The sequence below is a fragment of the Belonocnema kinseyi genome, chromosome 2, assembly GCF_010883055.1.
Source record: "Belonocnema kinseyi isolate 2016_QV_RU_SX_M_011 chromosome 2, B_treatae_v1, whole genome shotgun sequence".
Lineage (NCBI taxonomy): Eukaryota > Metazoa > Arthropoda > Insecta > Hymenoptera > Cynipidae > Belonocnema > Belonocnema kinseyi.
Genome location: NC_046658.1, coordinates 40,673,527 through 40,689,575, shown reverse-complemented (window position 1 = coordinate 40,689,575; position 16,049 = coordinate 40,673,527). Strand labels below are relative to the sequence as shown.

The 16,049-nt window shown below is 36.0% G+C and overlaps 1 protein-coding gene across 5 annotated transcripts in view; it reads left to right on the top strand.

The window, feature by feature from the left end:
- Positions 1-228: 228 nt before the first annotated feature.
- Positions 229-16,049, top strand: part of LOC117168496 (palmitoyltransferase ZDHHC16) — an 86,900-nt gene continuing 71,079 nt past the window's right edge. For 4 of the 5 annotated variants that reach the window (XR_004466495.1, XM_033354202.1, XM_033354203.1 and 1 more), the window contains exons 1-4: positions 229-426; positions 508-655; positions 1,795-2,104; positions 2,192-2,382. Coding sequence is in view for 4 of the 5 variants with exons in the window: in XM_033354202.1 (XP_033210093.1) it covers positions 332-426; positions 508-655; positions 1,795-2,104; positions 2,192-2,382 (744 nt within the window). In the remaining variant the exon portion in view is untranslated. The remainder of the gene's footprint in view (positions 427-507; positions 656-1,794; positions 2,105-2,191; positions 2,383-16,049) is intronic. The other variant, XM_033354204.1, reaches the window with a different exon arrangement.

Below are 16,049 nucleotides of genomic sequence, written 5' to 3'. Positions count from 1 at the left end.
GGATTTCATGTTTAAGTAGGGCCAGGTGCGAGAAGCGCCGCCATACGGCAAAATTTCACACATAGAATCTCTTAGCAATAAGGACCGGCCATTTTTCTTAGAGTCGGATAGGGCTGGTCGCCACCCTAAGGAACTAGATACGTACAATACCTAGTAATTTAACGTCAATAACTACATAAAGAACCTAAGGTATTTCACTTTCCCATCCCTGCCCTGTCTTCCCTAAGCAAACGTCAAAATGCTGCTAGAGGATAGAACTTGTTCCTGACAGTCACCTCATAGGTTTATTCATAATCCAATAAAACTGCTGATGATATGACATTTTGAAATAATGCCAAATTATTTAAACAAGTGCTTTTTATTTTTCAAACAATTTAAGATGGCTAGGATAAAGTGGTTTTTGAAAAAAACATCTCTCTTCAATTGGTTATGACACATAAATATAAAAAGTATAGTTGTTGAGGATGTTATAACTGATCCTTAAAACAATTTACTTTCATATTTTAGGTTCAACATTGGACAAAAATGTATGCGTCTTCAAATTATCATTAAATCTCTTTTTTATAACGAATTTTTGAGTTGGAGTTATGTGTGCGATATTTGTCTGGAACCTATTTTCTGGTTCGTTGAAAACTTTACAACTTCTCTTGGTCCAGTAAGTATCAGAAATTATATTGCCTTCAACCGGGATTGTTATTTGTCATGTCTAATTGTTATAAGTGTCTTTTGAAGATACCCTGCAATTGTAATTTAAATTTAAAAAATCTCTTAAAGTTATTAAAAATCAAAGTCCGTACATATCAGATGTAAATCTTTGCTTGGGCATTACAGAGTATGATAATGAAAATAATTCTAATTTTCCATTCTTTTGAGGAATACCTAGGTATGTTTAGAAAAAAAAAATGTTTGTAGGTTACGGGAATGAGAGTCAAATTCAAAAGACGTATTCATACTTGTAAAAATGGACAAGATCATTCAATTTAGAACAAATGTTATATTTTTGAAGATAAGTTGCACCGATCTATAACTCATTTTTTCTGTTTTTTCCTTTCATGTTTCAAATATTTATTAAACAAAATTCTTATCCAATTAATTTGTTTAATTTGATTCATAATTTCCCCCGGGAAATAAGGCATCTTAATTGTTCAAATAATACAAAAAAGTAGCAAGTAAACGGTTAACCCAGTGCGTACCCTTTTTTCTCAGAGTTCGCTTTACGCCCACTTCAAATATTTTTCATTTTCGATTTTAAAAGATCCAAGTAGAAGTTCCTGAATTTTTTTACTTATGTGATTTCATAGTTTCCACTTTTTTTATTTTTTTTCAGACTTTTTGGTGAAATTTAAAAGCTTTACACTTTTATTTGAATATATTGCAAACTTAACGATACATTTTGACCTAGTGCAAAATTTACGATACATTTTGACCTAGTGCAAAATTTCCAAAAGTTCACTATGGCCAACAAAGAAGTTAAAATCTGTTTGATACACAATTGCCCCGGTTGATTGTATATCTCTAAAAAAATCTGTTCAACATAGTATATATTAAAATAAAGCGAAGTTGAAAGCCTACGAATTTTGAAGCAGTCAAATAACGTTAACATTATTTTTTAAAACTGTTAAATTTTGAAAGAAGCATAATTTAGACATGTACAAATTGCCGAGTACCTAAGATTCTAAATTTGTGAATGTAAAATCGATTAAATAAAACTTGTGTGTGTGCACTTGAGGTTGGAATCTCGCTTCAGTTCTGCAAAATTTATATTTGACTAAATATAAACTTTTCTTCTGATAGGTATTCGTAGCCATAGTCAGTCTTTTGAAGGTGTTTATAATATTCATAGCATATTGGATTGGGCTACCATATTGGTGGAACAAAAGTCATGCGACTACAGGAATTCTTCTGATAATAGGAAATTGGTTATTGATAAATGTATGTTTCCATTACTACATGGGTGTAAACGTAATGGCAGGATATCCACCTCAAGGTGGTTTAATCCCAGAGGCTGTGAGCATTTGTAAAAAATGTATCAAACCAAAGCCACCTAGAACGCATCATTGTTCTGTTTGCAACAAGTGTGTTCTCAAGATGGATCATCATTGTCGTATCCTTATTAGAATAATCGATTTTATTTCCTCAGTATTTGTATCGCATTATTTGAACATTTTATATTTCCTTAATGCTACTTTAGCCTGGTTGAATAATTGTGTGGGACACAATAATCACAGATACTTTTTCGAATATATGGCATTTACTGTGATGGGTGTTTTATTCGTAATGGCATTCGGATTAGAGATTGCGTACGAAGAGTTCTTCCCTGACCAAGATCCAGAATTGGATGGACACCCAGTCCGTATCAATAATACTGTCATAATTCCAGTGGTAAATATACTTTTATTGATATTAAATATTAAATATTGATATTAAATATTTTATTGATATTAAAGAATTCACGCTTAAGGGCATGTGACACGTATATTACCGACCTTACTACTACGTTTGTGTACTTCGTTTGAGTAGAAACTTCGCTAAAAATTATTTTTAAAGAAATTAAAACTGGCACCATTTTTGTCATATCTTCTTTGTACCTTGACATTTTTTTAACCTAAGAACTTTTTTTATAAGTAAAATATCGGCCTCAAACTTCGAGAAAAGCAAAGGGTCGACAGTAAATTACGTTTATGTACGTTTGTTTTACATCTCACAGATATTTTTTAATATAAGAAAAGTTCATAGGTTCAAAAAATTTCCAGGTTATGTCAAAAAATTGTTTCAGTGAATTTCTTTGCAAATAATTTATGGTCTTCTGATACATTTTTCAAAGTTTCAGTCCAATATTTTATTTACAAAAAAGTTCTTAAGGGCATGTAACCCAGCCAAATACCTATATTACCGAACACAATTGATCAGTTCACTGAATATTTTTTTAAACCTAAGAAATTTGTTTGTAAATAAAATATCGAGCTGAAACTTTGGAAAATGTATTAGAGTACAATAAAGTACGCTTAGGTACTTCATTTGGGTAGGTACTTCACTGAAAATTATTTCGTCTTTTTTCTGTACCCCGACATTTGAACGTTCAAACTTTTTTTATACATTGAATATCGGTCTCAAAATTTGAGTAATGCAAGACCCGAAAGAAAACTACATTAAAGTACAAAATTTAATAATAAAAGATGTAAAAAAAGTATTTCAAATAAATCTTATCTGACACACAACAAAAGACTCACAACCGCTAGGGTACCGGCTGATGCCGATGGAATTAATAGCCGAGTCCGTTGTGTGCCGGATAAGATTGAGTTGAAAAATTTGTTTACCTCTTTTATTATTAAACTGATAGTACTTTAACGTAGTTTTCTTTCGGCTCTTGCATTTCTCAAAGTTTGAGAACGATATTTGATGCATAAAAAAAGTTAACGTTCAAAAAATGTCGAGATTCAGGAAAAACATTAAATCATTTTCAGTGTAGTTCCTACCCAAATGAAGTACCTAAGCGTACTTTATTGTACTCTAATACATTTTCCAAAGTTTCAGCTCGATATTTTATTTATAAATAAAGTTCTTCGATTCAAAAACATATTCAGTTAACTGATAAAGAAAGGTCGGTAATATAGGTATTTGGCTGTGTCACATGTCCTTAAGTTAAAAAAATTCAATTAACTGAAAATGTGAGGTCCGTAATAGAGGGATCTGAGTGTGTCACATGCCCTTAATGAATTTATTCAAAAAAATTGTGTTCAACATGGGATTTCGGCTAATATAGAAATATTGAACTATATATTAAATAATGTCATCAACGAAAACAGTTTTTTCTCAACTTGATGTACTCAAAGACGTGATAAATGTACCTGGAATTAAGAACTGTTTTGGGTATGGCTTGCAGTGACCTTGATTTTAAGTCCAGGGACTCCAAACGTAAAAAGTAAGGGCTTCGTGAACCATTTCTGTTGGATTTGTAGGCATGCTAACAGCTGACGCAATTAACGCGCTGAGAGTACTGCTTGTCATGCTTGACTACGTATCGCCTCTCGGCTTCGCGGTCCCTGCATCACATAAATGCCGAGGGCATTTCAGTAATATCATACTCATCGCTGGTGTGTTGTGCCTGGGTGCCAAAACACCTTTGAAATTATTTATATGTGTCCCAAAAGGCGCACGAAGAATAAAGTGATTGGAAATAGTACAATGTAAAACTCTCTGCTTTCGGTTATATTTTCTTGTGAAGATCACGTTAACCTAATACCTAATGCACCTCATATATTTATTCCGGTATCGGTATCGATGGAAATTTTTGGTATATGTCATAGCTTTTTGATTGAACCAAAAGCCCAAAAACAAAGAAGACGAAGGGACTTCTTACTCAACCCTCTGCGAGGTGAGACAGGATGGGTCTCTACTGGTGGACCGAAGGAACCGAAAGGAGCCTCTAAAAAGTACCCTTAAAGAATCCACTGAGTCCCCCTTCGGTTGCTTCTTACAAAACTGAAAAAAAGCAAGATCAACTTTTAAATTGTTGAAATTCGGATTCTATGCTAAAATTTCCATTCGAAACTCGTGGAGTAATTGCAATACTTTTTTTCTGCGTTAAAAAATTTTAAAAATGTCAAAAACTTCTGCTGAAGGTGATTTCAAGCGCTAGCATCCACAAAGTTCTTAAAGTTATCGACGGAACGCTTATTAATTGCTACTAAAAGAAGATGCACTTGAAGACGCCTTCGGCCCATGTAAATGACAGGTATTTTATTTTTTTTTAGATTTGAATGCTGCAAGAAAAAGTATTGCGATTACTCCGTGAGTTTCTAATGTAAATTTTAACGTAGAATCCGAATTTCAAACATTTAAAAGTTGATCTTGCTGGGTTTTTAAAAAAAATTTTTAGGGCCATCTGACGTTTCTGGCCTTGCAAAGATTTAGGGGAAGAAAAAAGTTTATTTATGAAAATAATCATTATCGACGGACGCATTTAGACTTTACAGCAGAAGTTTGACTTCTTGCTTTCTCTGTCGATAATCATGCAATGTGTTTTACCCACAGGGCCGTCGAAGTTCAAAGTTGTCTACACGCTGCGATAGTGCTGCTTTGACACAGCTGATATGGACCAAATTTGTTTATTTGCATTTCAAGTGCAAACATTAATTTTTGCATTATTTGTGCATAACTTTCGTGAGCGATTTTTCTTGTTTTGTCCCACTTTGATCAATATAAACCTCATAACTAGCCCATTGACAACTTTGAAAATTGATTGCAGTGGATCCGTCGGTATTGCTCTAAAATAGTGATTAAAAAAAAAACCTTTTTTTTCACAATTCTAATCATTTAGGACTAGAGACACATTTCTGCATGCCTTATATTTAGCGTGCCAAATTTTTAACACGATATCTCATTTCGTGTGGACGTAAGTTGGGAATGAAACTTGCACTTGTATTTTCTTCGAAATTTTTTTTTCAAAACTTGCACGGGAACAAAGCAGAGACATGGACTTTATTATCTGCTCTTTCATTTCCCAAACTTTCAGAGTGATACTTCATTTCGTTTAGACGTAAGTTGGGAAAGAAAAATTGAGGACCAGGTTTGGTCACGTGACCCCCTCGTCACATGGCCTTAAGAAGGAATCGAAGGGGGACTCACTGGGGTCCTTAAGGGTACTTTGTAGAGGTTCCTTCGTTCCGCTAGGGTTTATATCGATGCGCGCATTGTAAGCTTAAGGGCTCCCCCCCCCCCCGCCCGGAAACTAATTATTTTTATTATTCAATTCCCTTTTCCCCTAATCTGTCTATACAAAACCCCTAAATCCCCTCCGAAAAAAATCGACCCCCCCCCCTTCCGAAAGAAAATCCTGGATACGCCGCTGGTTGTAAACATGCTTACTAGACCTGTGCATTATTCAATTCGAATCGGTTTTTTTCCGAATTGACGTAGCTGAGTTTAAGTCAACAAAAATCCGAATTGAACTAATCAGTTTGAAAGTCTTTCGAATCGATATTCGAAATCCCTCAGTTCGAATCAAATAAAACCGATTCTAAGTAGGGAGTTCGAAAGTGTTTCGAATCGACATTCGACGGGTGCACTTCGAAAAGAAAGAAAGCCGATTCGAATTCGGCATTCGACGCCTTTAGTTTTTCGATTCAACTTCCGATTCGAAATGACTATGGATATTTATTTATTTCTCGTCGGGTCAGTAGTGCAAAATGCGCTATATATAGTCTAGTCTGAACAGACTAGGCTCTACAAGGATCTACGAACCCCTTTCCCTAGCTTCTCGTGGGAACAACAATTACAACACCAAACATAGTTGTAGTAATTGCGGTTCAAAACATCAGAATGCGCAGGGCTCCGACAATAGTTCGCCAACAATGCCGACCACTCTAGAGCTGGTGGAGCCAATGAAGATGGATTCAATGCGATGGATCGGCGGAATCTCAAGACCTTTAGGTGGACGGAGCAACTGAATTGCGACTTGCTAGAGTGCTACGATGCAAGTGTGGCATCTGAACGTGGTTGCATGGCACGACTGCATGCTCTGCGGTGCGAGAAACACCCGGAGCAGAATCCGAACTCTGGGCTATCAATTGTCGTGTGTATAATGCAGCGAGAGCTTTGGCCGATGCGAACCGTAAAACAAAACCAACGGTTGATCATAAGACCAAAAGACGAATGCATTAATTCGCCATAAAGATAGGCTGGACAGGACAGTACGCGTCCCGCATTCAGTGTTTGATTGACTACATCACATCTGGCAGGAATTTTATCGCCAAGGTTCGAAAGTTCGCGCGCGAACTCCGGACCCGTTATCACACACTCAACAAGTCAAAGCTGCTGACCATCAGGCAGCATATTGTTGAGCGAATACGGATATTGTCTGATACTAAGAGAAGTCTAGAACGGAGAGAGGTGGGTCAGAGAAAATCCACTCGTCTTTTGCCTTACATTGTTGCCACTATCTCTAGCACTTCGCCATTACGACGGGTACTTTACAGCAAATCTGTAGATCGAAATTACAAGGTTAATCATGTATTTTATATGGACGATCTTAAGATTTATGCTAAAAACAAAGAGCAACTACATCTAGCTCTAGGGATTGTCTAACCATATACTAAGGAAATAGGAATGGAATGTGACATCTATAAAGGATACTCTCCGAAGCAGATACAAACGTCTTATCCGGCTGATTTGGCCATCCGAACTGTCGGCGAGGAACAAAGTATCTGCAACGAACATCCTTGCCGTCCCGGTACTACTCTATTCATTTGGAGTGTTTCCATGGACGAAGAACGAACTCAGATCCTTTGATGTCGGGACACGAAAAGTTATGCACATGAACAAAAGCATGCATCTTAAGTCTTTTGTTCCGCAACTCTACATCTCACGCCGCAAGGTGGTCGCGGAATATTTAATCTTGAATGCCTTCACAACAGGGTTATTCTGGGTACAGCACATAGAGTCGCTAATGGGAGAGACCGTCTTCTTAAAATGGTCAGGAAGCACGACGAAGTGGGCAAAGGAGCGTTTCTGTACAAAGCAGCGGAGGAGGCTGCTGAAACACTCGAACTTAACTTGAGTATTAGGGGTGAGCAAAATGCATTAAATCTTACCTATCTCGAGTACTCACTCCTGAAAGCCCGGATTAAGAAAGCACAAAAGAAAAACTTCCGTCAACAGCTCCTCGATAAGAGGATGCACGGAGGGTTTCATTTTAGTATGTCAAGACGGTGTCATTTCCACATTAACATACCGTCGCCACATTTTGAGCCAAGACATTTCTTATGATAGCTACAGGGCGTGCCATGCACACCCCGAGTATTTAGCGCACATACTATCTAGTTGTCCAACTCATGCGGGAACATCCTACATCCAAAGGCATAATGCGGGACTGAGAGTGCTTTATTACAATCTATGTCACTCTTACGGCATTAACATTAATATCGCTCCTCTAAGTGCTCCTAGGGAAATAGAGTCAATTGTCGAGAATGAGAAGTACCGCATATACTGGAACTTTATATTCTCGACAATTGTTTCTGTTGCACACTCGAGGTCTGACATGGTACTTTTCGACTTCGATAAGCGGACAATGTTCGTTATCGAATTTTCGGCTCCAGTTGACAAAAACATCATAGCCAAGGGGAATGAAAAGAAAGAAGGGAGTTAGAAGTTAGATGGGAGTTGCAACGATTGTACCTGGTAAATTCTGTTAAACTAATCGTCTTTATCATCGGCATTCTTGGACGTGCCAAGCTTTCATTGGTTAGTAGCCTGAAAAGCATCCCTGCATTTTAACGATATGGTAAAACACTTGCGCGAATAATGCAGAAGGCGGTCATCCTTGGGTCACTCCGTGTCTTCAGGGTGCACGAAACTTTTGCCGGACAAATTTTATCCGATTTAAATTATCTATTTAAAAATTATTTTATTTATGTTCCCATTGACAGTTAATTTATTTTACATCTATATGATGTTGTATAATTAAAAAAATAATGAGGAAGAAGAATTAAAAAATTATTTTTTTCTTTTTTGAGCTCCCAAATGCTAGGCGATATGTTCAGCTTCAGGTGTAGATCCGAAACCCGGTAACTGTTTTTATTATAAATAATATTCCGACCATATGGATTCCTATGATGATGAATAAATGGTCGTAAACACAATGGAATGATTTTTTAAAATTAACTCTAGAATTTTCGTACGACAGCGGTTTGTCAGTAAAGAACCAATACTAATGTAGAGAACCACGCCAGTGCTGCGGAGCATTACCACCAGATGTCCAGTACTGGGCATCCGGTAGTCTTTACTGGTCCATTACTGTGTCAGTAATGTATTTCCACTTTGAAAATACCTCATGGTAGGTAATTAGGTAGGTAAGCAGGTAGCTGGTAGGTAGGTCGATAGGTAGGTAGGGAGGTAGGTTTCATGTTTTTGCATAGCAACGTCTCGATGAGTATTTTTCTCAAAGTTTTCACTTTTTCTTGCATCTAACACATCAGACACATTTCCATGTAAATAATGAGGTCAGTGAGTATTTTTTCTCTATAGGTGTCAAACGGGGTCATTTTGTGTTAAAAGGCCTACATTTCCATGTATTTACATGAAAATGGTATAATGAGAATTTTTCCTCTGGGTTCTCAGTATTTTTACTTGCGCTATTTTCGGAAGCTAATCTCCTATTCGAAATTAAAGTCGTTAGACCTTATCTTTTTTGCACTACACGTTTTTAAAGAGGTACAACCATTTTACCCATGAACAGTTGATTGATCTACATGGTACTTATATTTTTATAGTGAAAGACACACTCCGTCAGAGGACCCCTAATATTTTAATTGAAAGTAGTTTTATTATTAATTTTAAACAATTAAAAAATCATGAATGCATTTGCTATGAGAAACAAAATGTATTTACCAATTTATAAAAATTAGGAAGTTTATTTTTAAAATTCCATTGACGAAATTCCTCGCTAAATGCACGAGTAAAATTTTGTAATCAACCTTTCCGCAGTAAGAAACTGTAAATTCAGGTTACAAACCTGAAGACGCAGTGGCACATTCTCTTCGGAAGATATCTGTGATCAAAAATAAAACTAATAAAAATGTCAAAATTTTTCCAATAAAACTGCAAAAAAATATCATACTCTATGTTTATATTATTTTTTTTGTAAAATCACTTGAATTCCGTTAACCTAAGATTGTAAACTTTTTTCTGGTTAATTTACTCAATACGTACCTCACAAAAAGTACAAATATATCAATGTAAATGTTAAAAATATCAAATAAATGTTTTTTTTCTGTTTATAACAAATTTATTTTATTTTCTACGAAATACTAATACATTTTATTGAACAATTAATTCTTTATAACTTTTGATATAAACTTTTGATTCATAACATTTTTTCATAGAGTGCCTATTTTTCGAGATATTTGAAAGTTTTAAGTTAAAAAAATCAACCTGTATATACAGGGTGATTAATAGGCACTCTATGAAAAAATGTTTTTGGTTTTATGGAAAAAGTCAGCAGGATAAATTGTTTAACATCTTGAAAACTATTGTTTGATTTTGAACAAAATGGTTTCTAAAATATTCAAAATGCGGACACTTTTTGACTTTTGATCCAAAATGGCTGGCTAATGAACTTGACATTTCGTTTAGGACAACTTTTGAAAAAATTTATTTTTTGAACCTTACAAGCTGATGTACTTGTCTAGATTGAATTAAAATGAAAAATTAAAAGTAACATAGGTTATTATATTTGAGTTGAACCAGCAGAAGTGCATGTCACAAAAAATACACCTTATTATTCAACAATGTTAAAAAAATCATAGGACGAATTTCAACTATCAATATTCAAAATTTTTCGTATTATTATTAAAAAAAAACATTTCTGTGGCGAAATGTTGTCACAGGCTTATACTGCCCAATATGTCGAAGGCATTTTTGGTTAGAGTTGGATTTTTATTTGATCATTTTTGCACGGGGCTCTCCCGGTATATATCATCAGTCACGGACGCCTTTTTATGATGAAATCAAGTGATGTGATGAGAGCAGTCTGTCTAGACATATTGGACAAAGCCTGGTTTTTACCCCATCATTGACGGACTGGGTTGCAGTCAGGTACACGATTGGGGGACCTACAGCTTAAGGTGGGTTCCGAACCACCAGAACCTCGGTAAAGGTACATTGAAAAATTTCCAGAGGCACCGGCTCAGGGATCGAACCCCGGACCTCTGAGGTGAAGTCCAAGTGTCTAACCAACTGAGCCACCGAGGCTCGTATTATTATTATTATTATTGTTATTATTATTATATTTAGCATATTGATATATCTTAGAAAGAAATGATGCTGAAAAAAGTAAAACTTCATCAATATTGCCTGCAAAAAAACTAAAATGATACATGAAAATATTGGAACTTCATAAAAATATTAATGCTAGATTTTCTTTGTTTAGGTTTAGGGTGAAATGATATTGATAGTTTAATCATTTAATTTGAGTATTACAGTTTTATTTTATTGCACTGAAAGCTTCCCTTTCTCTATTTCTATCTACATGAATAACACGCATTCTCATTTCAAGGTTTGACATTGATAATAATGAGAACGAAATCTCACTTTTTACATAAATTTGATTCTTTTATCTTCTGAACAATTTTTGTTTAATCTGAAAAAACTTAGGGAGTATTTTCCCACTCAAAGAACCAAACCTTCACGATACTGGTGCATGTGTAGCCATAATTTTTTTTTTAATTTTTGTTTTTTTTTAAATGCAGAGTGAATATTTTGAAAAATTGTCGGGAGATGCCAAGACCCAATACATAAAAAAATTGGAAAAAATTGAAAACTTTGATCCGTATGCTCTTAGAGATATAGATTTTAGTGTAAATATCAGTTCAGTGCCCTCGGTGAGTATAGTGGATATACCGTCATATTTTATTTAATCTCACAGTTTTTATACTGCAAAGCAAGTAAACGCATGTAAATGTTTGGAAGGTTATAAGTTTTATGAAGATATTTATGAAAGTGAAGTGCAAGCACTACAATGGTATTTGCCTGCTTCTAAGTGAGGTTAGTGTATCAATACAGTATTTTTAGTTATAACTCATTCCTTTCTACGAGTATTTCTTGTGAAGTATGGCATTCGTTTAAATTTACGTTATTAAATTCCATTGCTGATGTAAAATGCGATGGCAGTCTCAGGCGAGAGCGAGCTGCTCGCAGAATAAAAACACTCAAGTGATATCCTTAAAAAGTTGTAACATTGCATTCTTTTTTCTCACTTTACTGTAAATAAATGTTATTTTTATGTAAATCTACAAAAATTATATTTTTCTATGACAAATTACGAAAATGTATGACTTAAAAAACTAAGAAAATTAAAAAATTTGTTAAATACAAAAAATTTACAAAATACCAATTTCAAATATCTCTACTCTATTCTGACAAATTTCTATTAATTTGTCGTGATTAAGAAGATTCATTTTCTACAAAAAATGAACAAGTTTTCAATGAAATATATTAAAGAAAATCTTGTATTTTCGTAATGTTTTTCGAGTCGTACGTTTTTCGTAATTTGTCATAGGAAAATATAATTTTTCGTAGATTTTCGTAAAAATACTACTTATTTACATTAAAGTAAGAAAGAAGAATGCAGTCTTACAACTTTTTAATGATATCACTTGAGTTTGTTAATTTTACATCAGCAGTGAAATTTGATAATGTAAATTGAAACAAATTCCATGCTTTACAGAAATATTACTTAATGTTTATGTTTGTACTCATAGAAAGTAATAAGTTATAACAAAAAATACTAATTTAAAACTAAAAATACCGCATTGTTACACTAAACATACTCAGAATCAAAGAGTAAAAGCTAACACAGGGTTCGCATCCAGCCCCTTAACCCTGCTTTCAGGGGGCTTATTGTTTCGGCGAGTCGAGCGTTGGCGGTACAGTCTTCTTCAACAAAACGCAAGGTTTGTCACGGCGAACCCTGCGCAGTACCCACGATCGCGATAACTTAGGAAGATAAAGAGAGGCACTAGGAAGAAAGTTCCATTTCTTGCAGCCTTCTTATTTCTGGAATCAGGGGCGCACACTCGCTGCTCTACCAGGGTAGCGACGGGCTATTTTCTTATAGAAAAAACACTTTTTCTTTATTTTTACTTGAAATTATGAATTGTTTATTATTATTTCCAGTAAAATCTACATTTTCGAGTCTATTTCACTCAAACCCGCACCCCACCCACCCAACCTCTTGGGTAAATTTGTGTTAGCAACCCCTACTTTTCATACATGGTTTGTGCGCCCATGTCTGCAATCCCGTTTGCCACATTGGTATCCCTGGCGGACCGAAGGAACCGAATGAAGCCGCTACAAAGTACCCGTAAAGACTCCATTGTGTCCTTATTCGGTTCCTTTTTGAAAAACTAAAAAAATCAGCAAGATTAACTATTAACCTGTTGAAGTTCGGGTTTTACGTTAAATTTTCTATTAGAATCTCACGGGGTAATCGCAATACTTTTTTTTGCAGCGTTAAAAATTTTAAAAAATGTCATTAATTTCTGCTGAAGGTGACTTTAAGCGCATCCATAATAGCGCAAGTAGTATGTTGCGCGCGAAGTTTAAAAATAAAATTGTCTCTTACTGGCATCGCAGCGTTGTTGTCTGAGATTTCCACTGCGTGGCGCTAGCATCCATACAAAATTCTTAAAGTTACTGACGGAACGCTTATTAACTGCTACTAAAAGAAGATGCACTTGAAATCGCCTTCGGACCATGTAAATGCCAGGTATTTTTTTTTAAATTTTAACCATGCAAGAAAAAGTATTGCGATTACTCCGTGAGTTTCTGATGCAAATTTTAACGTAGAATCCGAATTTTAACAATTTAAAAGTTTATTTTGATGTTTTTTTTAGTTTTTTAAAAAGGAACCGAATGCGGTCCCAAAGGGGTCTTTACGGGTACTTTGTAGAGGCTCTATTCGGTTCCGTTGGTCCGCCAGGACATGAGGACTTTATTGTTCCCATTTTTGTTGAAATTAGACTTTTTTCCACGCTTATCGCAAAACCGAGTTTTTTGTAGAAGCCCCCAACAAACAAGGAAATTTATTAGACCGGTTACTGCTAGCTCTGTTGAAATCCCGAAAACTTTTCAGAAATTCCATTTTAAAATTTACTCATACGACAGACTTGACTGACGATGCTTCGTAAACTGAATTACCTACCTTTGAAGACTGACGTTAGAAAATTATTTAAAAAATTGTTATATAGGCTAAGCGGCCAATAACAACAATAATAACGACAGCAGCCAATAACAGATTTCTGACTAACAGAGTCTGTTAGTCTAGTCGCCGCTATAAACAGCCAAGAACAACCTGTGGTAGCTTTAACCCAATGCAGAAAAGTACCATAAAACTGCTGGTACTTCACTTTCACGACAGTGGCAAGCGGGATTGCAGAAATAAAAAGGCTGCAAGAAATGGGACTTTCTTGCTAGTGCCTCTCTTTATCTTCCTAAGTTATCGCGATGGTGGGTACTGCACAGGTTTCGTCGTGCAAAGTTTGCGTCTTGTTGAAGAAGACTGTACCGCCAACGCTCGACTCGCCGATACAATAGGCTTCCGAAAGTAAAAGCTACCCCGTGGTAGCTTTTACTTGTTTTGCAAAGTAAAACCTGTGAGATTGAATAAAATATGGTACTATATCTACTATAGTGACCGGGGGCACTGAACGCATGTTTTCACTAAAATCTATATCTGTAAGAGCATGCGGACTCCTGCTGGAGATCTCAGCTAGCCAAATAACGCGGGCAAATTTTGAATCATGCGTGCGAGATCCGAGAGAGAGAGCATAAAATTGTATTTTAAGAAAATGTATGCGACTAAGAATTAAGTTAGATTTTTATGATATTATGAAGAGTGAGTAGAGTTCGTGAGCTAAAGCTAATGCCGAGGATTAAGGAGCAGATTTTGTCGACGATTCCGAGGGGCAATTAATTGCTAATTTCAGAAAACGAACCTTTCTTCGTTAAAATTTTAGACGTGAAAATAGGACTAGAAGAATAGAATTCGTAGTTTATATCTTTAGTACCTTCTTCCTCAATTTGACAATTTTGTGTTGTTTCTTTCCTATCTAGTTAAGTTTTACATTAGGGTAAGAACTTTCGAGAAAAGCATAAATACAAAGGCTTCGCGTATCGTCTCAGGGCTAAGTATTTGGGACTGCTTTGCGAGGACCCCCAGCTAACGAAAACCTGCAAGTCCACGCGAAGTAGATGCGCACGCAACTTGTACTTCCCTTGGGGTCCTACTGCCCCGTACTCGGACCCCATTGGTCATGCAAATCGAAGATAGGAAAAGTTGGGGGTGTCCGAGGAGCATCATTTCCGCCGTACTCAAAAACTCTCGTTAGATAAAAATGTACCTTTCGGCCGAGTAGAGGGCCATATTTTCTTTCAATGTACTTTTGTCTTTTTGATTGCCTTCAAAATAAAAAGTGATCCATTTAAATTCAAATTTCTGGTGTTTTAAATTTACCGACCTTCCCGCCTAAACTAAGGAAAAGATGTCACATTAATTGGTGACAGGGATGAGATACTCTGAAATCGGAATCGTGATCGCGAACGCGAATAAATTTTGGGACTCGTGGTTGTGTTGTGTTTGTGAATATTGAAACAGTGGGTTTACAACGTGATTCCTAATTTTCCGAGTTCTAAGTGTGTTCAGCGCAATAAAAGTATTAAACTAGTGCGGATTTAAAAACGGTAAAAAACCGTAAGTTTCGAAAAGTCATTTAGGACCAGACTACAAGATGAAAAGAAGAAGGTCGCTATTTTCCTACTGATCAATCCGCCTTCGAATACCGGGAGACTGGCAGCTCCGAGAACAATGTCCTCAAGCTAAAGAAAGTAAGAAAGACCGAGAAGAAGACATGTGACAACCTGGATGCAGCGCGAAAAGCAAGCGGTGTGCAGTATGTGATCGCTGCAAATCTCAGCCCACGATTTTATCCGAAGTTGTTCCCTGAACTAGAGTTTTTCTCTTCGGGTTTCCCATGGGTAAATGAGAAATACAAAGTGCCGTTGAGCGAATGTCTCAGAATTGCATGGGAGCAAAGGGCCAAGGAAGCGATTTAGCAGAAAAGGAAACAGAGAAAGCAGAGCAGAGCTTAAAAGGAAAGCATTAGATTCAGGGGAGATTGGAATCATTTGTGAATTTAAATTGTTCGAAATTTGGTTGCCCCAAATCAATGCAAACGGACCAACTTTCGAATTTTCTCACGGAAATTGTGGAAAACCTTGCAAAGATTTCTAAAATAAAGAAATTCAAATCGTCCGCTTATCATCTCCAATCTTTAGGATCTTTAGAAAGGAGTCACCATTCTTTCGTGGAATATCTCAGACACTTTTTGCGAGATATCTCATTGGGATGAGTGGCTGAAGTTCGCATTATTTTCCTTTAATATGGCTGTTCACGCTTCTACCGGTGTTACCCCCACGAAATTATATAGGGTCATAAAGCACGAATTCCATCTGACTTCGCTGATGAAAAGATCACTTACACGTACGTCCGAACC